Source organism: Erythrolamprus reginae, chromosome 3, assembly GCF_031021105.1.
Source record: "Erythrolamprus reginae isolate rEryReg1 chromosome 3, rEryReg1.hap1, whole genome shotgun sequence".
NCBI classification, from domain to species: Eukaryota; Metazoa; Chordata; class Lepidosauria; order Squamata; family Dipsadidae; genus Erythrolamprus; species Erythrolamprus reginae.
In genome coordinates, this window is record NC_091952.1 from 249,351,435 (window position 1) to 249,376,203 (window position 24,769).

The 24,769-nt window shown below is 42.9% G+C and overlaps 1 protein-coding gene across 1 annotated transcript in view; it reads left to right on the forward strand.

Annotated features, from left to right (window-relative positions):
* LOC139165479 (solute carrier family 2, facilitated glucose transporter member 5-like) overlaps positions 1-20,922 on the forward strand; it is a 36,319-nt gene extending 15,397 nt beyond the window's left edge. Inside the window, exons 7-13 of the mRNA XM_070748655.1 lie at positions 2,859-3,046; positions 4,376-4,486; positions 11,993-12,103; positions 14,944-14,955; positions 16,873-16,948; positions 17,120-17,247; positions 20,728-20,922. Of these exons, the coding sequence (XP_070604756.1) occupies positions 2,859-3,046; positions 4,376-4,486; positions 11,993-12,103; positions 14,944-14,955; positions 16,873-16,948; positions 17,120-17,247; positions 20,728-20,922 (821 nt within the window). The remainder of the gene's footprint in view (positions 1-2,858; positions 3,047-4,375; positions 4,487-11,992; positions 12,104-14,943; positions 14,956-16,872; positions 16,949-17,119; positions 17,248-20,727) is intronic.
* Positions 20,923-24,769: the final 3,847 nt, after the last annotated feature.

The window sequence follows — 24,769 nt, forward strand, 5'->3', positions numbered from 1 at the left end:
TCTGTAACAGCATTTCCAAAAAATCATTGAGTTGTAAATCAAATCTTAGGCAGCTGCTTCTCTAGAAACACTGAGCATACAAAACCATTGTCAGACCAATTCTTTAATATATAGCTCACGTGTATGGAACCCACATTGCATAGCAGACATTAATACAACTGAAAGAGTCCAGAAATACTTCACAAGAAGAGTCCTTCACTCCTCCTCTCGAAACAAATCAAATTACTCCTCCAGGCTTCAAATAATACGATTAGACAATTTGTAACTAAGTCGCCTCCAAACTGATTTAACTGTTGTTCATAAAATCATGCACCATAATGTCCTTCCAGTTAGTGACTATTTCACCTTCAACAACAACAACAACAACACAAGAGCACATAATAGATACAAACTGTTCTGTCTGGGTCACTGCGGAAGCTATGACCAACCCAAAAAGATAAGCCAGACATGCCAGTTGAATCCAAACACAGTTTTATAATGGTAAAGAGAAAAGAAGCCAACAGAATATGTCCTTACAGATCAGGAAAACACTGGAACTCCATACAGATACACAAAGGCAATTGTTCATACAGAAACACAGGATCCTTAATGCCAGACAAGGCTGTTGAGCTAACAGACACACACCTCCCACCAGTCTTTAAGGCTGCTGGGCCACGAGCCAGGAACAAAAACGCTGAGAGAAAATGCAGATAACACCAACTCCCCTTTGATAACACTCCACACTGCCAGAATGGTTCTCATGCCTTATAAACCCTTCCCTGCTAATGAGGACCACACCCAACCCCCAGGTGTTCCTCATTCATTGCTGATAATATCTTCGCAGTTGATTTCTCCTTTGAGTTATGCGTCTCTGCTGCATACTAATGATAGCTTGTGCGTCGTCATCCAGGGACTCCAGAGAATCAAAGCTACTTGCTGGCGATAGCCCTTCCCCATGGCTCCCAGGCCTTGCATCAGCGTCACTTTCATGACTGCTGTCTGCACTGTCCGACTGCAAACAACTCTCCTCTCCGCTCTCAGCCTCCCCCGGGCATGGAGCCAGCAGAAATGCAGCTGGTCTTTGATCTGGCTCAGGCTGAACCACAACACAAACTAAATGTAAATTGCTCCAAACTAGACTGCAGAAAATACAACTTCAGCAATAGAGTGGTCAACGCCTGTAATTCACTACCTGATTCTGTTGTTTCTTCCCCTAGCCCCCAAAATTTTCAACCTTAGATTGTCTACAGTTGACCTCTCCCCTTTTCTAAGAGGTCTGTAAGGGGCGTGCATAAGAGCACCATTGTGCCTACCGTCCTTATCCTACTGTCTTTTTATCCTTTCTATGACTACTTTCTACTTATGTTATGTTAATACAAAGCATAATTCTATACTTCTTTGACAAATAAATAAAATAAATAAATAAAGTTGTAGTCCTGTCGTAGCCATGAAAGCCAAATAGATGACTTTGGGCCAATCACCATGGTACTATGAGTTCTAGTCCCACCTTAGACATTATAACTGACTGGGCGACTTTGAACCTGTGACTCTCCCTAGTCTATCCCTTAAAATGATGGTTGAATCATATATCTTATTTAATTTGAACAAAAACAAAATCCCCAAGCCCCAGTAAAAACATGTTTATTTATTTATTTTTATTTATTTTATTTATTGATTTTATCCAATACACAATGTTCTGTCGGGCTCTCTGGTAGACTCCTCCCGAAAATTCACAGGTACAAATTTCAGACACACACACGTTTGAAAATTCAAAACAATGTTCTTTGTAATGAAAATTCACTTAAACTAAGCCCTCTTTTTGTATAGCAAAGAGCACTGGTCTCCAAACAAACTGATAATTGGTACAAGTCCCTTATCAGTTCTGAGATACTTAGCTTGCAGATGTGAGGCAATTCACAGTCCTTCTTCTTTCACAAAGTGAAACACACTTTGCTGTGGTTTAGTTTCAAAGTGGGGAAAAATCAGCACACAAAAGGTCAAAGTCAGTAAAGCAGTCATGAAACACAATGATCAGATAATCCTCCACAATGGCCAAACCCACAGGCTGCTATTTATAGCAGCCTCACTAATTACCACAGCCCCACCAAACCACAGGTGGCCTCATTTTCTTTGATAATAATCTCTCAGTTGTTGTTGCCTATGCATCGCTCTCCGCATGCGTGGCTGTGTCATTAACTCTTGTTCTGAATCCAAGGAGGAGCTAGATAATTGAGCTCCTTCTGAGCTGTCTGCCACACTCTCCTCCTCCCTGTTACTCATGTCTTCTTGGTCAGAGGAGCCTTCATCATCAGATTCCACCGGGGGCAAAACAGGCTTGCAGCATGTGGATGTCTCCCTCACATCCACAGTCCTTGGGGCAGGAGCTGGGCCAGAGCTAACCACAACACCACAATGAGGGTTTCAGTGGGTATACCCATAGTAAAATACATAATGAAGGTTATAGAGGATATACTCATAGTAAAATATATCTAAGAAAGAATAGTAGAGAAGATATGGGAATAAAACATATCAATGAAAGAATAGAAGAAGAGATATAGGAATAGAAGAAAGGTATAGGAGATATAGGAGAGCAATAGGACAGGGGACGGAAGGCACTCTAGTGCACTTGTACTCGCCCCTTACTGACCTCTTAGGAATCTGGATAGTTCAACTGTGGATAATCTAAGGGTAAAGTGTTGGGGGTTTGGGGATGACACTATGGAGTCCGGTAATTGGTTCCTTTTCCTGGAGATGTCTAAGAACTTGTCTTCAAGTATGGTCTTGATGAGCGAGAAGGGAGTGGGACAAGCTATGACTTTCAGGTCCCACTTCCATTTCAGAGTTTGTTTTCTCCCCTACCCCCCACCCCCATCCCTCAGTCTTGCAGTGGTTAACGTTGTCTGGAGATGTGGAAGAAGAAGTTAAAGAACTTCAGGAGGAGAAACTGGCAGAGATGGGAGAGAAGAAAAAAGATCTAAATAATTCGAACAGAATCTCAATTGACTCATGGAGCATCTTCAGTATCATTGTCATAATAGGCGGGACACAGCTTGCTGGCTTTCATACAGTAAGTCAGACACATATATCTAAATATTTGATTTGATTTGATTTTGATTTATTGGATTTATATGCCACCCCTCTCCGCAAACTCGGGGTGGCTCACAACAAGGTAAAAACAATATATAATAACAAATCCAATACCCACCAATCCAATTACAATTTAAGCTAAAAAATTCATAAAAAACAACCCCAGAATATTAAAAAACAAGCACACAATCAAACACCAAAACAACATGGGCAAGGGAGAGATGTTTCAGTTCCCCCATGCCTGACGGCAGAGGTGGGTTTTAAGGACTTGCGAAAGGCAAGGAGGGTGGGGGCAATCCTAATCTCAGTGGGGAGCTGGTTCCAGAGGGTCGGAGCTGCCACAGAGAAGGCTCTTCCCCTGGGTCCCGCCAGATGGCATTGGTTAGTCGACGGGACCCGGAGAAGGCCAACTCTGTGGGACCGAACCGGTCGCTGGGATTCGTGCGGCAGAAGGCGGTCCCGGAGATATTCTGGTCCGGTGCCATGAAGGGCTTTATAGGTCATAACCAACACTTTGAATTGTGACCGGAAACTGATCGGCAACCAATGCAGACTGCGGAGTGTTGGAGTGATATGGGCATACTTAGAGAAGCCCATAATTGCTCTCGCAGCTGCATTCTGCACGATCTGAAGTTTCCGAACACTTTTCAAAGGTAGCCCCATGTAGAGAGCGTTAAAGTAGTCGAGCCTCGAGGTGATGAGGGCATGAGTGACTGTGAGCAATGACTCCCGATCCAAATAGGGCCGCAACTGGCGCACCAGGCGAACCTGGGCAAACGCCCCCCTCGCCACAGCTGAAAGATGTTTCTCTAATGTGAGCTGTGGGTCGAGGAGGACACCCAAGTTGTGGACCCTCTCTGAGGGGGGTCAATAATTCCCCCCCCCCCAGGGTAATGGTTGGACAGATAGAATTGGGGGTTATAGGCTTCTGGGTACCTTTCAGATACAGTACAGGATAGTCCTCAACAGTAACAATGGGGGACCAGAATTTCCATCACTAAGTGATGTGGTCGTAAAATAAGGATGTGCAAAAGACACCAGTTGGGAATTGAGTTTCCATCGATCCATTGTGGAAATCCAAGTACCCTTCCATGTTTTTTGTGTGTGCACTAAGCACTCTTGTTGCCATCTTTTTAAAATCCAATTATTCCCAGCACCCCTTACTATAAACTATGCTTCCTTGACAGGCTAGGAGTTATAGTTTAGAAAAAAAAATTGTGTTCTATCAGTTTTCTATCAAAGTGCTAAAGCCCATGTAGCTTCTTCATTTCACCTAAAACTGTTTAATTGCTCTATTGTCTGCTTTCAGCTATATTATTATAATTATACAATTTTACGGGATATACTAAAGAATTACATATCGACGTGGGCCCTGAAAATGACCATAAGCATTCTTCTCTGCTTCATAGCTTTAATAGGGGTAAGTTTTTTGTTTTTTCCTTCATTCCTCTTAACTTCTAATTCAGGAATAAGTACTCTGTATCCGCTGGATTGCATCTGGGTCCCAAATAATGAGATTCTACTGCTGGGATTCAGTGACAAGCTACTGCAATATTCTGTTGGGTTTGTTTGCTTTTTCCTCTTTGCAAGAAAGAAGTGTTAAACTTTTACATATTCAAAAATAATGCTCCAAAATTTTTGAAACCAAATATTGGTAGCAAAATAATGCTCAGCTTTATATGGAAAGGGTGATGCCAGATGTTTAAAAATGTTTTTGAAAAGAGACAGTATTAGAAAAGGCTAGAAATGATTTTTAAAAAGAAGGTCAATATGTGTTTTGTCAATTAAAGGCATTTGATAGTGTTGGCCATGTCAGTCTGGGGAACGTCTAATTGTCCTCATGACCCAGTGTGCAGCAGCAGTAAAAAAAACAAATTCCATGCTTGGATGATTAGGAAGATATTCAAAAATAGGTCGGCAAGTGTTGTATTGCCTCTGTACAAATTGATGGTAAGACCACACTTGGAGTACTGTGTACAGTTCTGGTCACCGCATCTCAAGAAGGATATAATGGAACTGGGAAAGGTGCAAAAAAGGGCAACAAGTATGATCAAGGAAATGGAGCCCCTCTCTTAGGAAACCAGGTTGCAATGCCTTGGTTTCTTCAGCCTTGAAAGATGGCGTTTAAGGGGTGACTTGATTGAAGTGTATAAAATCATGCATGGGATAGAAAAGGTGGATAGACAAATTATTTTCTTTATCACACAATACTGAGACAAGGGGGCACTCCCTAAAGCTCATAGGAAAGAAAGTGAGGACAAATAAAGGGAAATATTTCTTCACCCAGAGGGTCGGTGATTTATGGAATTCACTTCCAGAAGAGGTCATGACAGCTGTCAGCCTGGATAGCTTCAAGGCAGGATTAGACAGATTCATGGATGCCAACTATATTGGTGGTTATTGAAATGGATGTCTAAGTGCCTCTATGTTGCTTGAGGCAGGCAGGGTTCCCTTGAGTATCATTTGTTGGGAGTCAAGGAAAAGGGAGGTTTTTGCCTTCTCTTTCTGCTCAAGATCCCCATGGACAATTGGTGGGCCATTGTGTGACACAGAATGCTGGACTTGATGGGCTTTGGCCTGATTCAGCATGGCTCTTCTTATGTTCTTATGTTCATGATAAATTTATATACAAGACAGGAAACCAAAGTATAGACATAATATGAAGAGACAGACAGGTTTAAAGCTATCTGTCTCATCATATTAGCCTGGAACAGCAGAAAAAGAAAGTATGCAACATATTTTTAAAAAATAAATGGATACCCGCGCAACTTTATTAAATTGTCAACAGTTCCAAGAAGGCCCCACACCAATTTGCACCACTAAGGTGACCCTGATGACACAGATAAACCTCCAAGTGAGCTTCAGGTAGAATTATTTTTATTTTTTTTCTCTCCACATACATCCATACAGTACAATATAGCTTGTATTTCCAATACAATAAAATGCAATATTTTGTTAGCAACTCATATATAATTACAAAAAATTCTTAATTCAAACCTACTTAATTTCTATGTAGACCAGTTTTCCTTGTTGCAGAACTTTCTAATTTTGTCATCCAGCTACCCCAATTATATTTTGATTAAATTTCCTCCTTAGTGTTGCCTCAAATATAGGATAACAACAATATTTCTAACATATTAAATACTAAACCGTAATGCCTCCTACCACCCTTTACACATTTTTCTAGAAACTAAAAACCCCTATATAGTATTATAATATTAAAAATTTGAAAACAAATAGGACCAGGGGAACGAGGGACCGTTGCTTAATAACGGTCCCTTGTTCCGGCTCTGTGAGCCCAATCTTGGGTACTGGTGATGAGTGTAACTCTGGCCCTGGGCTCAGGTTGCTGCTGCTCAATGCCAGGTCGGTGGTAAATAAAGCTCTCCTCATCCGGGACCTGATCCTGGATGAGGAGGCCGACCTGGCTTGTATTACTGAAACCTGGCTGGGCCCGGAGGGAGGTGTTCCCCTCTCTGAAATTTGCCCAGCCGGGTTTCAGATATGGCATCAACCTCGACCCCAGGGAAGGGGGGGGAGGAGTGGCTATTGTAGCCAGGGAGAGCCTTTGCCTGCGTAGACTCATTGCTCCGGAAATTGCGGGTTGCGAGTCTCTCTTGATGAAGTTGGACTTAGGGGTTCAGGTGGGCTTATTTCTCACGTACCTGCCTCCCAGCTGCGTGTCAAAAGCCCTGCCTGTGCTACTCGAGGAGGTAGCCGGGTTGGCGGTGGAGTTCCCCGGACTTATTGTCCTGGGGGACTTCAACCTGCCGTCACTCGGCGAAACCTCTGGGTTGGCACAGGAGTTCATGGCCACCATGACAGCCATGGACCTGACTCAAGTAGTTCAGGGTCCGACTCACGAGGGAGGGCATGCACCTGACATGGTATTCCTTTCTGAGCAACTGAGTAATGGTCTGAGACTAAGGGGCTTAGATGCGTTGCCTTTGTCATGGTCAGACCATTTCCTACTACGGCTTGACTTCCTGGCTCCAATCCTTCCCCGCAGGGAGGCGGAACCAATTAAGATGTTCCGCCCCAGACGCCTGATGGACCCTGAGGGCTTTCAGACGGCACTTGGGGTTATACCAGAGGCACTTGTCCACAGTTCGGCAGAGTCTCTTGCGGAAGCCTGGAACAAGGCCGCAGCGGAGGCTCTTGACCGGATTGCGCCTTTGCGACCTCTCCAAGGTGCTAGACCCCATAGAGCTCCATGGTTCAACGAGGAGCTCCGGGAGTTGAAACGCCAGAAGAGATGTCTAGAGAAGCGATGGAGGAAGAGTAGGTCTGAATCCGACCGAACACTTGTAAGAGCTTTTATTAAGACTTACAAAGTGGCGCTCAAGGCGGCAAGATGCGCGTACCATGCCGCCTTGATTGCATCAGCAGAATCCCGCCCGGCCGCACTGTTTAGGGTGACCCGCTCCCTTCTTAACCAGGGGGGAGTTGGGGAGCCCTTACAGAGTAGTGCCGAGGACTTTAACACGTTTTTCGCTGATAAAGTCGCTCGGATCCGGGCCGACCTCGACTCCAATTGTAAAACAGAGTCGACTGACAACGAGTCAGTCGAGGTGACTGGGGCACATACTTGTCCACCTGTCTGGGAAGAGTTTGATCTGGTGACACCTGATGAAGTGGACAAGGCCATTGGAGCTGTGAGTTCCGCCACCTGTTTACTGGATCCGTGTCCCTCCTGGTTGGTTTCGGCCAGCAGGGAGGTGACACGGAGCTGGGCCGAGGAGATTACCAACGCTTCCTTGGGGAGGGGAGTTTTTCCATCACTCTATAAAGAAGCGCTCGTGCGCCCCCTCCTCAAGAAGCCCTCCCTGGACCCAGCTGTGCTTAATAACTATCGTCCAGTCTCCAACCTTCCCTTTATGGGGAAGGTTGTCGAGAAGGTGGTGGCACTCCAGCTCCAGCGGTCCTTGGAAGAAGCCGATTATCTAGGTCCCCAGCAGTCGGGTTTCAGGCCCGGTTACAGCACGGAAACCGCTTTGGTCGCGTTGATGGATGATCTCTGGTGGGCCCGGGACAGGGGTTTATCCTCTGTCCTGGTGCTCCTTGACCTCTCAGCGGCTTTCGATACCATCGACCATGGTATCCTTCTGCACCGGTTGGAGGGGTTGGGGGTGGGAGGCACTGTCCTTCAGTGGTTCTCCTCCTACCTCTCTGGCCGGTCGCAGTCGGTGTTAGTGGGGGGCCAGAGGTTGACTCCTAGGTTTCTCCCTTGTGGGGTGCCTCAGGGGTCGGTCCTCTCCCCCCTGCTATTCAACATCTACATGAAACCGCTGGGCGAGATCATCCAAGGACATGGGGTGAGGTATCATCAATATGCGGATGATACCCAGCTTTACATCTCCACCCCATGCCCAGTCAACGAAGCGGTGGAAGTGATGTGCCGGTGCCTGGAGGCTGTTGGGGCCTGGATGGGTGTCAACAGACTCAAGCTCAACCCAGATAAGACGGAGTGGCTGTGGGTTTTGCCTCCCAAGGACAATCCCATCTGTCCGTCCATCACCCTGGGGGGGGGGGGAATTATTGACCCCCTCAGAGAGGGTCCGCAACTTGGGCATCCTCCTCGATCCACAGCTCACATTAGAAAAACATCTCTCAGCTGTGGCGAGGGGGGCGTTTGCCCAGGTTCGCCTGGTGAACCAGTTGCGGCCATATCTGGACCGGGACTCATTGCTCACAGTCACTCATGCCCTCATCACCTTGAGGTTCGACTACTGTAATGCTCTCTACATGGGGCTCCCTTTGAAAAGTGTTCGGAAACTTCAGATCGTGCAGAATGCAGCTGCGAGAGCAGTCATGGGCTTACCTAGGTATGCCCATGTTTCACCATCACTCCACAGTCTGCATTGGCTGCCGATCAGTTTCCGGTCACAATTCAAAGTGTTGGTTATGACCTTTAAAGCCCTTCATGGCATTGGACCAGAATATCTCCGAGACCACCTCCTGCCGCACGAATCCCAGCGACCGATTAGGTCCCACAGAGTGGGCCTTCTCCGGGTCCCATCAACTAAACAATGTCGGTTGGCGGGCCCCAGGGGAACAGCCTTCTCTGTGGCGGCACCGGCCCTCTGGAACCAACTCCCCCCGGAGATTAGAACTGCCTCTACTCTTCCTGCCTTCCGTAAACTCCTTAAAACCCACCTTTGCCATCAGGCATGGGGGAACTGAAACATCTTCCTCTGGGCATGTTTAATTTATATATGGTATGCTTGTGTGTATGTCTGTTAGTATATGGGGTCTTTTAAATCTTTAAACATTTTAAATTGTTAGATTATTTATGATTTGTTTCTACGTGTTGTGAGCCGCCCCGAGTCTTCGGAGAGGGGCGGCATACAAATCTAAGTAATAAATAAATAAATAATAATAAATAAAAAGCAGACAAATTTCAAACTTTCCCATTTTTTCATTTATTCATCCCTAATTTATAAATTTATTTCAAACCCTATTAACATTAAATTTCTGAATTTTCTATATTTTCAATCAATTAGAAATTTTAACTCCTATCAGCATTCACAATCCTAAATTTAACTCTAAATTCACACATATATTTAACAAATTCAATACCTCCTACAACATAAAACACCCCATAGCCATTACTTTCATTTATTAACAATCTTTTAGATCATCCCTATTCTTATATTCCATATTTCCAAAATTACTTATCAGTACTTAATGCAATACTAACGTATTATCAAATTCAATTTATCAAATTCAACTTATTTATTAATATATTCCTCAATATGAGTGTTGCATTGGCAGTTCTGTGTTAGCAAAAACTTCAGAAGAGAAGGAATTAGGGGTAGTGATTTCTGACAGTCTCAAAATGGGTGAACAGTGTGGTTGGGCAGTAGGAAAAGCAAGTGGGATGCTTGGCTGCATCGCTAGAGGTATAACAAACAGGAAGAGGGAGAATGTGATCCCCTTATATAGAGCGCTGGTGAGACCACATTTGGAATACAGTGGTACCTCGAGATACGAGTTTAATTCGTTCCGGACCTGGGCTCTTAAGTCGAGCAGCTCTTATCTCGAACGACTTTTCCCCATAGGAATTAATGTAAATAATTTTAATTGGTTCCAGCCCTCAAAAAACTCACAAAGTTAGTCTAAATTATGCAGAAAGACATGTTTTTAATGAAGAAATGTACATGTACATATAAATGAATAATGAAGTTTCTTTCACTTAACTTGTAAACTTTCTTAAACTTTTAAATTTACATATGTTCAACTTCTCTGCCACCCAATCCTGTAGGACAGAGGTCCCCAACCCTTTTTGCACCAGGGACCGGCTTTAAGCGATCAAGAGAGGAATGGGTGAATGAATGGACGGAGGGTGGGAAGGAAGGAAGGAAAGAGGGAAGGGACAGGAACAGAGGAAGGAAGCAAGGAAACTTATGAAAGGGGAGAGTAAGAGAGGAATGAGTGAAGGGAGGGAGGGAGGGAAGAAGGTGGGAAGGAGAAAGAAAAGAAGAAATAGAGGAAGGGAAGGTAAAAGAGAGAAAGAAAAAGAGCAAGAAAGAAAGCTGCAAGCACCCCCCCGAGCCCCCCAGGCCGGCTGCAACCTTTTAAAACACGTGCGCCGCTTCGCAGCTGTCTCCTGAAGCCGAACGCGGAAGTTAGCGTTTGGCTTCAGGAGACAGCTCCTTGGCGCTTGTATCTCGAATTTGGGCTTGTAAGTAGAACAAAAATATCTCTCCCCTCCCAGCTCTTATCTCGAGTTGCTCTTAAGTAGAGCAACTCTTATGTCGGGGTTCCACTGTACTGTGTTCAGTTCTGGAGACCTCACCTACAAAAAGATATTGACAAAATTGAAGGGGTCCAAAGACGGGCTACAAGAATGGTGGAAGGTCTTAAGCATAAAACGTATCAGGAAAGACTTAATGAACTCAATCTGTATAGTCTGGAGGACAGAAGGAAAAGGGGGGACATGATGGAAACATTTAAATATGTTAAAGGGTTAAATAAGGTCCAGGAGGGAAGGGTTTTTAATAGGAAAGTGAACACAAGAACAAGGGGACACAATCTGAAGTTAGTTGAGGGAAAGATCAAAAGCAACATGAGAAAATATTATTTTACTGAAAGAGTAGTAGATCCTTGGAACAAACTTCCAGCAGATGTGGTAGATAAATCCACAGTAACTGAATTTAAACATGCCTGGGATAAACATATATCCATCCTAAGACTAAAAAAGCTTCTTGGATGATAGGCAAAAGATCTTCAGAGAAAAATCCTGAAATTCCAGTTGCCTCTTGTAGAAAGCACCTTTGGGACAATGAACAGAATACATAAATCCAGGAGTGGATGCAATTGAAACACAAGTAGATTTGCATAGGAGTACAGTGGTCCCATGACTTTCGCGGGTCCGACATTCGTGGAAAGTCTATACCACGGGTTTTCAAAAAAATATCATTAAAAATACTCCGTGGTTTTTTTGCACACCAAGGGTTTTCTGGGGCCGCCCGATACACAATACGGTGCGTTTTAACTCTCCTCCCCGCCAGCCATCCTGCTTCTTTAAATAAAAGCTCTGCTTCCACCCCAGCCTCCCGATCCCTCCCCTTTAATTCTCGGAGTGTTGGTACGCTCCGCTTGAAGCCGAGCCTTACTGCCGCCTGCCGCTGCAGTGAGCGAAGCAAAGCCCCCAGCTTGCCACCCCGTTCCCCCTGTGGGTTCTGGAGGTAAGTAAAACCAGGAATGGAGGAGGTATGGGGAGGAAGGAAGGGAGCGTCTCTACTTTGTGGAAATTTGACTTTTGCGAGTGGTCTTGGAACGTATCCCCTGCAAAAGTCAAGGGACCACTGTACACCTGGTTAATTCTTCTGGCTGCTTCTTATACTTTGAAACCTTTTGTTATAGTTTGCTGTTGTGTTAACCTATCACCTGTTCATGCTTCCTGATCTTTAATATTTTTCAGACATGTCTTGTTGACTACTTGGGCCGAAGGATTCTTTTTATGACTGGCCTGGCAGTTTGTACTGTTACTCTCATTTTAATAGTTGCGGTGCTTGAAATGATACGACATAAGGTAAAGTAGTAAAGATGGAGTGGGGGGGAAAGGCTTAATAATGACACAAATTCCAATGTCATGGATGGATGTCAAGCCTATCTATTGGCCCTGGTGCATTATGTGCCTACTTCTTAAAAAAACTTTCCACTGCCATAGCAGAACCTTTAAGCATAATCTATGAAATTTCTTTCAGAACTAGTTTCTTGTCTAACCTATGGTCATTAGCCACAGTCATTCCTATCTTTAAAAAGGGTGACCCATTCCTAGTGGAAAATTACAGACCAATCTCACTGTGTTGCATCACCTGCAAAGTCCTGGAATTAATCATAAACCAATCCATTGCCCTCTATTTGGGAGAGTCCGCGGAGAGGGGTGGCATACAAATCTAATAAATTCTGCCGCACGAATCCCAGCGATCGGTTAGGTCCCACAGAGTTGGCTTTCTCTGGGTCCCGTCGACTAAACAATGTCATTTGGCGGGATCCAGGAGAAGAGCCTTCTCTGTGATGGCCCCGACCCTCTGGAACCAGCTCCCCCCAGATATCAGAGTTGCCCCCACCCTCCTTGCCTTTCGGGGGAATTGAAATTTTTTTCCCTTCCCCCTAGGCTTATAGAATTTATACATGGTATGCTTGTTTGTGTGATTGGTCTCTTAAATTGGGGTTTTTTTAGATTACTTTTTAATATTAGATTTGTTACATTGTGTTCTTTATTGTTGTTAGCCGCCCCGAGTCTTCGGAGAGGGGCGGCATACAAATCTAATAAATAAAATAAATAAATAAAATAAATAAACAACCTACTCTCTAACCAGCAGTTTGGTTTCAGAAAGAATTGTCCTGCAATCTGCAACTCTTACACTCCAAAAACATATGGACTTAACAACTCAACCTGGGTAGAACAATAGACACAATTTATATAGACTTCTGTAAAGCCTTTGATTCAGTGGTGCACAATAAGTTACTTCTAAAACTAAAATCTTGTGGCATTTCTGGTTCCCTGCATGTCGATAGATGCATTCCTATCAAACAGGCAACAAGTAGTCATAATAAGCAACGCCTTATTAAACCCTACACCTATTAACAGTGGTATCCCCCAAATTAGTGAACTGGAACCCACACTCTTTATACAACAGATATAACAACAAACACACAACAAATACAAACTTAAAGTAAACTGCTCTAAACTCAACTGCAGGAAATTCGACTTTAGTAACCAAATAGTTGATGCATGGAACCTACTACCTGACTCTGTAGTATCATCACCTAACCCCAAAACTTTATTTATTTTATTTATTTATTCAATTTTTATGCCGCCCTTCTCCTTGGACTCAGGGCAGCTTACAACATGTTAGCAATAGCACTTCTTAACAGGGCCAGCATATGGCCCCCACAATCCGTGTTCTCATTTGACCCACCTCAGAAGGATGGAAGGCTCAGTCAACCTTGAGATTTGAACTGCTGACCTACAGATCTACAGTCAGCTTCAATGGCCTGCAGTACAGCACTTTACCTGCTGCGCCACCTCAGCTTTACCCTTAGACTATCCACTGTTGACCTCTCCCGATTCCTAAGAGGTCAGTAAAGGGTGTGCATAAGTGCACCAGAGTGCCTTCTGTCCCCTGTCCTAATGTTTCTCTTTTACTAGTATCATGTATATAAATATTATTATATCTTTATATACCATCAATACGTACTTGACAAAAACAAACAAACAAACAAAATACTTTACATAACTAATTATTCTACTTTGAGGTACACAGTTATGTATGCCCTCTATAATCATCTGTTTCAAGCCATCCATTTGTTGCCTATTGGCCAATATGTTTTATTTATTTATTTATTTTGTCCAATACACAATGAGGGTTTTAGTTGGTATATATCTATATACACATAGTAAAATACATGATGAAGGTTATAGAGAAGATGCTCATAGTAAAATATATCTAAGAAATAATAGAAAAGAAGATATAGTAATAGAACATATCAATGAAAGAATAGAAGAAGAGATATAGGAATAGAAGAAAGGTATAGGAGATATAGGAGAGCAATAGGACAGGGGACGGAAGGCACTCTAGTGCACTTGTACTCGCCCCTTACTGACCTCTTAGGAATCTGGATAGGTCAACCGTAGATAATCTAAGGGTAAAGTGTTGGGGGTTTGGGGATGACACTATGGAGTCCGGTAATGAGTTCCACACTTCGACAACTCGGTTACTGAAGTCATATTTTTTACAGTCAAGTTTGGAGCGGTTAATATTAAGTTTAAATCTGTTGTGTGCTCTTGTGTTGTTGTGGTTGAAGGTGAAGTAGTCGCCAACAGGCAGGACGTTGCAGCATATGATCTTGTGGCATATGATCAACATATGATCATATGTTATTGTCCACATCTGGTTTGCAGTGAAAACTTTGCCTCTGAGTTTGCTTTGCACTTGCTTCGTCATGATGTTCTTGCCAATATTTCACAGCTGCTTGTCTAATTGACTGTCTTTCCCCTACCGTAAACAGGAAACCCAATGAGTACTAGAGTTCATCCCACATGTATGTGTTGGGGCCTAAAAAGGCAGCAAACTCTTCAGTGGTTGTTGGCAGTTCCTCTAGGACCTTCTGCATTCTTTGTTTAAATCTATCAGCTTGGTAGCTGTGATATTTACTGCTAGGTATCCCATTACTGGCTGTAGTTGGACAATTATGCCTTGAGGCGCTTGCTGCAATGGGGATAATTTTTATTCCTTGTCTTCTCCTCTTTCTCTTTCTTTTACCCTCTGTCAAGTTCTAGCTGCTATGGGTTATTCTTCTACTCCCCCTACTGCTCCTCTTCCTGTAGTACTGGAGCATTTTGTGTTAATACTCACAATACAGAAGACAAGTCTGGTTCACAATTCAAAGATTTATTTCAAATAAAAAACATTTGCAAAGGTGGCCTCCAAGTCTGTTCCCAAGTGGATTGAGGACAAGGAGAGCAAAGCACATTTTTCAATCCATACATTTTTGTTCTGTCTGGGTGCCCCCAGACTTCAACACCAACTGGAAAAAGCAGCCAGACACGCTGGTAAAAGCAAAAGCACTTTATAGTTTGAAAAATAAACACAGAGAAAAACCTGTTCTTCCCAACAGGCAGGCTATGAGACTTCACAGCAGAGTCATGACGGCCAGCCAATACAGCAGACTTCTTGCTGGCACACACACCACTGTAGAGAATAAGACCCACGCTTTCCCCCCCAAGGTTTCAGCCTTCAAGGCCACAAGCCAGAATCAGAGACGCCAAAGATCACAGCCAGGTCCCAGGACTCCCAAAGATAATACTCCACAATACAGGAAGGGTGGGTCTGCCTTTAAAGCCTTTCTGGGGAGAACCACACCCAAACCCAGCTGTTGCCTATTTAGGGCTGGAAATATCTGGCTAATTGTCCCCTTCGTTGTGCTGCTCTTCTCTGCCTGAGATTGATGATGGCTTGTGCATTTTCATCTAAGGACTCCAAGCTGCTTGCTGGGGAGAGCTCCACCCCGGGGGACTCCGGCTGTTCTCCCTCTCCCTCGGCCTGATATTCCTCCTCCCCGTCTACCTGGGCCTCCTCCTCCTCCTCCTGTTCCTCCTCCTCCCCCTCTGAGCATGGAGCCGGCAGAGGTTCAGCCGTTCCCTGAGGAGCCTCAGACGGAATCACAACACATTTTATACTTTCTATACAATTTGCACCACTGCCAAGAGGCCCTTTGTTTGTTTGTTTGTTTGTTTGTTTGTTTGTTTGTTTATTTGTTTATTTGTTTATTCGTTTATTCGTTTATTCGTTTATTCGTTTATTCGTTCATTCGTTCATTCGTTCATTCGTTCATTCGTTCATTCGTTCATTCGTTCATTCGTTCATTCGTTCATTCGTTCATTCATTCATTCGTTCATTCGTTCATTCGTTCATTCGTTCATTCGTTCATTCGTTCATTCGTTCATTCGTTCATTCGTTCATTCGTTCGTTCGTTCATTCATTGCAATGCACAATGAGGGTTTTAGTGGGTATACAAATAGTAAAATACATAATGAAGGTTAGAGAGGATATACTCATAGTAAAATATATCTAAGAAACAATAGCAGAGAAGATATAGGAATAAAACATATCAGTGAAAGAATAGAAGAAGAGATATAGGAATAGAAAAAAGGTATAGGAGATATAAGAGAGCAATTATTCTACTAAGTCATTTCTTAAGTCATTCTATCCCTTAAGGGGTCAGCGTGACAATTTTTCCAGGGTAACAGATATCTTATCCTGTCTTTTACCAGTTAGTTAGTTAGTTAGTTAGTTAGTTAGTTAGTTAGTTAATTAGTTAGTTAGTTAGTTAGTTAGTTTTTTCGTTCGTTCATTCATTCATTCATTTAATCATTCATTCATTTAATCATTCATTCATTCATTCATTCATTCATTCATTCATTCATTCATTCATTGGATTTATATGCCACCCCTCTCCGAGGACTCAGGGTGGCTTACAACATATGAAAAAGACAATATACAATATAAATATCTAAAAATCCAATAAATTTAGCTAATTATTTTAAAAACCCTAATAACATTTTAAAAATCACTCATTCCCATTCAACAACAGACCTACCCATGCTCGTTGTCCAGGGGACTAGAGTTTAATGGCCCCATGCCTTGCGGCATAGATGAGTCTTTAGACTCTTACGGAAGGCGGGGAGGATGGGGTCAGTATGAATCTCAGTTGTCCAAAGCATGTGCTTACTTCCTTGAACATGCAAATTCATAGATACTTTGCTCAATTCTGACCTATTTTCTCCCGCAGATTGCCGATGGCTTTTTGACTTATGTGTGCGTCATTCTGATTGTCATGTTCCTTGTTGGATATACCATAGGACCAAGTAAGTGAAATAAATTATTATTATTATTTATTAGACTTGTTTGCTGTCCCTCTCCGAAGACCCGGAGCGGATGCAAGTTATGGGAAGAGATGGGGATGGGGGAGAGGGTGGAAGGATCCTGATCCATGGGAAAGGTCATTCCGTAACTTGAATCTTTTTCTCTCTACCAAGATATAGTTTCACTGATATTTACACTGGAGTTGTTCCTCCAGTCCTCGCGAGCATCAGGTCTTTCAATTGCGGGATTTATATTCTACCTAGCCAATATTATGCTAAAAATGTTGAAAAGTAAACTGAAGGTGAGTGACTCTGAAGCTTAGTGGAAATGGCGTGATTTCTTAAACAAGAGTTTATTATGATAGGATTAATTCAATTCAATTCAATTCAATTTATTAGATTTGTATGCCGCCCCTCTCCGAAGACTTGGGGCGGCTCAAAACAATAATAAAAACAATATAACAGTGAACAAATCTAATATTAAAAGAAAAGATATATAAATCCCCAACAATTTAAACCATACAACACATACATACCAAACATAAAATATAAAAGCCTGGGGGAGGTGTCTCAGTTCCCCCATGCCTGGCGATATAGGTGGGTCTTGAGTAATTTGCGAAAGACAAGGAGGGTGGGGGAAGTTCTAATCTCCGGGGGCAGTTGATTCCAGAGGGCCGGGGCCACCACAGAGAAGGCTCGTCCCCTGGGGCCCGCCAAACGACATTGTTTAGTCGATGGGACCTGGAGAAGGCCAACTCTGTGGGACCTTATCGGTCGCTGGGATTCGTGCGGTAGCAGGCGGTTCCGGAGGTACTCTGGTCCATTGCCATGTAGGGCTTTAAAGGTCATAACCAACACTTTGAATTGTGACCGGAAACTGATCGGCAGCCAGTGCAGGCCATGGAGTGTTGTAGAAACATGGGCGAATCTAGGAAACCCCACAATGGCCCTCGCTGCCACAGCGAGGGGAAGAGCCTTCTCTGTGGCGGCCCCGACTCTCTGGAACCAACTCCCCCTGGAGATTAGAACTGCCCCTACTATCCCTGCCTTCCGTAAAGTTCTTAAAACCCACCTTTGTCGTCAGGCATGGGGGAACTGAAACATCTCCCCCGGGCACGTACAATTTATGTATGTGTGCTTGTTAGTATATTGTGTGTGTGCTTGTTAGTATATTGGGGTTCTTTTTAAAACTTTTTTAAATATTTAAATTTATTTGAATCTATTTGGATTTGTACGATTTGTTTATGCCTGTTGTGAGCCACCCCGAGTTCACAGAGAGGGGCGGCATACAAATCTAAATAATAAATAAAATAATAAATTCTGCACGATAGAAACATAGAAACATAGAAGACTGACAGCAGAAAAAGACCTCATGATCCATCTAGTCTGCCCTTATACTATTTCCTGTATTTTATCTTATAATGGATATATGTTTATCCCAGGCATGTTTTAATTCAGTTACTGTGGATTTACCAACCACGTCTGCTGGAAGTTTGTTCAGTGAAATAATATTTTCTCACGTTGCTTTTGATCTTTCCCCCAACTAACTTCAGATTGTGTCCCCTTGTTCTTGTGTTCAGTTTCCTATTAAAAACACTTCCCTCCTGAATCTTATTTAATCCGATCTGAAGTTTCCGAACACTTTTCAAAGGTAGCCCCATGTAGAGAGCGTTGCAGTAGTCGAACCTCAAGGTGATGAGGACATGAGTAACCGTGAGCAATGACTCCCTGTCCAAATAGGGCCGCAACTGGTGCACCAGGCGAACCTGGGCAAACGGCTTAAGATACAGAAGGATCTTGACATATTTGAACATTGGACGCTATCTCACAAAATGAAATTCAATGGTGATTTTTGCTTGCCTGCATTATGCAAGCAAAACAAAATGCACAGGTACAGTATATGTGGTACCTTGTTCAATAGTCAAGTCAACACAGTTAGCCAACACAGTCCTAGGCTGCATTAACAGAGGTATAGAATCAAGATCCCATGAAATGTTAATGCCATTTTATAATGCCTTGGTAAGGCCATACTTGGAAAAATGCATCCAGTTTTGGTCACCACAATATAAGAATGTTGTTGAGATGCTAGAACAGTGATGGTGAACCTATGGCATGCATGCCACGGGTGGCACCCAGAGGCATATCTGAGGACACGTGAGGCTTTGCCCTATGTCAGTTCCAGTGTCTATGTGTGCACCGGCCAGTTGATTTTTGGCCTTCTTTTCCGCCATTTTCACTCTCCACAGGCTTCAGGAAAGCCTCCTGAACCCTGGGGGTGGCGAAAAATGGCCCAATGGTCCAACCAGAATTTTGCTACCACACTGTGGGGATGGTTTATTTTGTGGGTGTGGCTTGCCAGTCATGTGACCAGGTGGGGGTGGCTTTATTTAGTTATTACTTATTAATCAGATCTGTATGCCACCCCTCTCTGTAGACTCGGGGCGGCTAACAGCAATAATAATACAATGTAAATAAAATCTAATATTTAAGTTAATTTTAAAAAACCCCAATTTAAGAAACCAATCATACATACTGACATACCATGCATAAATTCTATAAGCCTAGGGGGAAGGGGAAAAAATTCAATTTCCCCATGCCTGACGACAGAGGTGGGTTTTAAGGAGCTTACGAAAGGCAAGGAGGGTGGGGGCAACTCTGATATCTGGGGGGAGTTGGTTCCAAAGGGTCGGGGCTGCCACAGAGAAGGCTTTACCCCTGGGCCCCGCCAAATGACATTGTTTAGTTGACAGGACCCGCAGAAGGCCAACTCTGTGAGACCTAACTGGTTGCTGGGATTCGTGTGGTAGCAGGCGGTCCCGGAGATATTCTGGTCCGGTGCCATGAAGGGCTTTATAGGTCATAACCAACACTTTGAATTGTGACCGGAAACTGATCGGCAACCAATGCAGACTGCGGAGTGTTGGTGTAACATGGGCGTATTTAGGAAAGCTCATGATAGCTCTCACAGCTGTATTCTGCACGATCTGAAGTTTGACTGGGAGGTGGCTTAAAGGTCATGTGACTGGCTTAGACTATTTTAACTAAATCTACTTGTGTTTACAGAGCTTCTCATTTGATGTATGAATTGAGTCCAGGTAACATATTTGGGGGTTCAAGGAAGTTTGAGTAAAAGATTTCTCCCCACTTGCTATTTTTTCTTGATTATCTTAGTTCTAACTTGAGGGACAATTAGCAGAGGGACTGCTTCTCATTGTGGATTCTGTTCATGTTTAAGGGAAGATGGAAATATTATTTATTTATTTATTTATTTATTTTTATTTTATTTATTCATTTGTCCAATATACAAATACATAGGAAGAAAAATAGACATGTAGTAATATATATAAGGGAAAAGTGAACTTAGAGGAGAGGATATGTGAAAGGAAGAGAATATATAAGATAGGTGAAAGAAAGGAAAGACAATTGGACAGGGGACAAAAGGCACTCCAGTGCACTTATGTATGCCCCTTACTGGCCTCTTAGGAATCTGGAGAGGTCAATCGTGGAGAGTCTAAGGGAGAAGTGTTGGGGGTTAGGGGTTGACACAATTGAGTCCGGTAGTGAGTTCCACACTTCGATAACTCGATTGTTGAAATCATATTTTTTACAGTCAAGTTTGGAGCGGTTCGTATTAAGTTTGAATCTGTTGCGTGCTGTTGTGTTGTTGCGGTTGAAGCTGAAGTAGTCATTGACCGGTATTATAAGGATATATTTGATATAAAGTATCCCACAACCATTTCTCTTTCCCTCCTCACAAAAAAAAAATCATTTTACATCTTCAGAACGAACTTGGATCATTTGACTTACTCCTCTTCACTCCATTCTGTGTGGGCGTCCTTGTTTACGTCTACGTCTATATCCCAGAAACTAAAAACCAGACTTTAAAGGATATCAGAACAAGGATTATGAGACGGAAAATTAGGAACCTTCGTGTCAAGAAACAAAAGAGAAGAAATAGTGTTTACCCTCTGAACTAATGTTGTGCCCCTTGTGTTTATTTATGTATTTTTTAAAAAATCAAAATTAAAAACAGAATCTTGTTTTTTCTTCAACTGACCAGTTTGATTGATCTGTGGATTATTCCTTCTAGTTCAGAACCAGCAACCTAGCTGACAATTAATTTAATAATTTATTTGACTTCTACGTTGCCCAATCCCATGGGACTCAGGGCAGTTTACAACAATAATAAGAATAGAAGAATAGAATAGAAGAATAGAATTTTTATTGGCCAAGTGTGATTGGACACACAAGGAATTTGTCTTGATGCATATGCTCTCAGCGTACATAAAATAAAATATACATTTGTCAAGAATCATGTGGTACGACACTTAATGATTGTCACAGGGGTCAAATAAGCAATGAAGAAGCAATATTAATAAAAAATCTTAGGATATAAGCAACAAGTTACAGTCATACAGTCAACATGGGAGGAAATGGGTGATAGGAATGATGAGAAAAACTAGTAGAATAGAAGTGCAGATTTAGTAGAAAGTCTGACAGTGTTGAGGGAATTATTTCTTTAGTAGAGTGATGGCGTTCGGAAAAACCCTGTTCTTTTGTCTAGTTGTCTTGGTGTGCAGTGCTCTGTAGCGACGTTTTGAGGGTAGGAGTGGAAACAGTTTGTGTCCAGGATGTGAGGGGTCAGTAAATATTTTCCCCGCCCTCTTTTTGACTCGTGCAGTATAGAGGTCCTCAACGGAAGGCAGGTTGGCAGCAATTGTTTTTTCTGCAGTTCTGATTATCCCCTGAAGTCTGTTACAAAAAGTCAAATATTAAATAATAAAAACAATAAAAAAACCTTTATTCTAAGAATAAAAAACTTTAACAAACTATATCCAATCAGACCCACATGCATAACAAGTCAATCATCACAATTCATAGAAACCTAGAAACATAGAAGATTGATGGCAGAAAAAGACCTCATGGTCCATCTCGTCTGCCCTTATACTATTTCCTGTATTTTATCTTAATATGGATATATATTTATCTCAGGCATGTTTAAATTCAGTTACTGTGGATTTACCAACCACGTCTGCTGAAAGTTTGTTCCAAGCAACTACTACTCTTTCAGTAAAATAATATTTTCTCATGTTGCTTCTGATCTTTCCCCCCACTAACTTCAGATTGTGTCCCCTTGTTCTTGTGTTCACTTTCCTCCCTCCTGAACCTTATTTAACCCTTTAACATATTTAAATGTTTTGATCATGTCCCCCCTTTTCCTTCTGTCCTCCAGACTATACAGATTGAGTAGATGGTATACAGCTGTGGCTAGATGGTAACAGTCACGGCCCCCAGGCCTGCCAACAAAGCCAGGTGTTCGTGGCCTTTCGGAAAGTGAGTTAGGTGGGAGCAGTATGGATATTGGGGAGGGGGTGGTAGTTGCTTCTACAGGGCCGGGGCAGCCACAGAGAATGCCCTCACCTGCAGGCTGCTAACCTGCATTATTTAGTTGACGGGGCCTGGAGAAGGCCAACCCTGTGATCTAATTAGTCTCTGGGAGGTATGCGGCAGGAGACGGTCCTGTAGATAGTCTGGTCCTAAGCCATGTAGGGCTTATTAGGTAATAACCAACACCTTGAATAGTGACTGAAGACTAATTGGCAGCCAGTGCAGTGCACGGAGCTTTGGTGTTATATGGGTGTACCTAGGTCCACTTATGACAGCTTGCATGGCTGCAGTCTGGACTATTGGCAGTCCCTGAACATTCTTCAAGGGTAGTCCCAGTGCATCCATCCATCCATCCATCCATCCATCCATCCATCCATCCATCCATCCATCCATCTATCTATCTATCTATCTATCTATTTACTTATTTATTTATTTTATTTATTTTATTTATTTTATTTTATTTATTTATTTATTTTATTTTATTTATTTTATTTATTTTATTTATTTTATTTATTTTATTTATTTTATTTATTTTATTTATTTTATTTATTTTATTTATTTTATTTATTTTATTTATTTTATTTATTTTATTTATTTTATTTATTTTATTTATTTTATTTTATTATTTAATTTATTCAATTTTTATGCCGCCCTTCTCCTTAGACTCAGGGCGGCATACAACATGTTAGCAATAGCACTTTTTAACAGAGCTAAGCTATTGCCCCCATAATCCAGGTCCTCATTTTACCCACCTCAGAAGGATGGAAGGCTGAGTCAACCTTAAGCAGGTGATGAGATTTGAACCGCTAACCTACAGTCAGCCTCAGTGGCCTGCAGTACAGTACTCTACCTGCTGTGCCACCCCGGCATTGCAATTATTGAGACGGGAGGTGGTGAGGGACTAAGTGACCATGCGCAGAGCTTCCTGATCCAAATAGGGCCGCAACTAGTATAACAGGCAAACCTTAGCAAAGGTCCCCATGGCCACAACCGAGAGATGGTGGTCAAGGAGGCCTCCCAAGTTGCAGACCTTCTCTGAGGGGGTTAAAGTCCCCCCTCCCCAAACAATGGGCAGATAGATAGAATGGTCCTTTGGAGGAAATGCCAAGAGCCACTCGGTTTTGTCAGGGTTGAGCCTGACCCTGTTGGCTCCCATCCAGACAATTCCAGCTTCCAGGCACATCACATCAACCGCTTCACTAAATTGGTGCGGGGTGGAGATGTATAATTGGGTATCATCGGCATACTGATGATACCTCACCCTGTGCTGTTGGATGATCTCACCCAGTGGTCTCATGTAATTGTTATATAGTAGAGGGAGGAAAGGATGGAACCCTATGGCACCCCACAAAGCAGGGGCCTACTGGAGGACCTCTGACCCCCACTAACACCGACTGTGAACAACCAGAGTGGTAGGAGGAGAACTACTGTAGGACGGTGCCTTCCACTCCCAACTCCTCCAGCTGTTGCAGAAGGATACCATGGTTAATAGTATCAAAGGTTACTGAGAGGTCAAGAAGCACTAGGATAGAGGAATAAACCCTTTCCCGGGTCCACCAGAGATCATCCATCAGCGTGACCAAAGTGCTGTGACCAGGCCAGACTGAAAAGGGTCGAGATAATTTGCTTCATCCAAGGACTGCAGGAGCTGGAGCACCATCACCTTCTCAACAACCTTACCAAAGAAGGGCAGGTTGGAGACTGACTTAAAGTTCTTCAACTCAGTTGGATCCAGGGACAACCACTTCTTTCAGCAGCTGCAGAAACAACCCCTCACTCAAGGAGCTGTTGATCAACACCCGGATCCAACCACATGTCACCTCCCTGCTGGCTGAGACCAGCCAGGAGGGGCCTGGGGCCAGCGAATAGATGGGGGAGCTCACAGCTCCCATGGCCTTGTCCACTTCACTAGGATTAATATTCTAGCAAAGTATTATTAATTTGTTTGCTAAAATATTGTATTCCTATATCTTTATTCTAGTCTTTCATTGATTTAACTAACTATATGTTTATGCTCTGTAACCTTCATCATGTTTTGAACTAACTAACTAACTAACTAACTAACTAACTAACTAACTAACTAAGTAAACTTTCTCTGTCCATGCCCACATCCTCCTGGCTCCTTATTGGGGGGGGGGGGGGGCAGGAATGTGGAGAAGGGGAAGAAGGAAGATGGACATCTTGCCTGACTTCTAGTTCCACCATATTTTTTGCCATTGTAGCTTTTACAAGGAAACTTTGGGTGACTTGAAAATTCTGCTTCAAATGTTGGGTTTAAGGCTTGATAAAGAAATACCCAACTGAAGTCCGACTGTGTTCTTTTACAACAGACTGGGATTTTATTCCGAATTTCCCTATTGGCAATTTAATTATTTCTGGCAACTCGTCTAAATTATTCCAAGAAGATCTTGCAGGGGTAGGAAAAGTTGGCTCTTC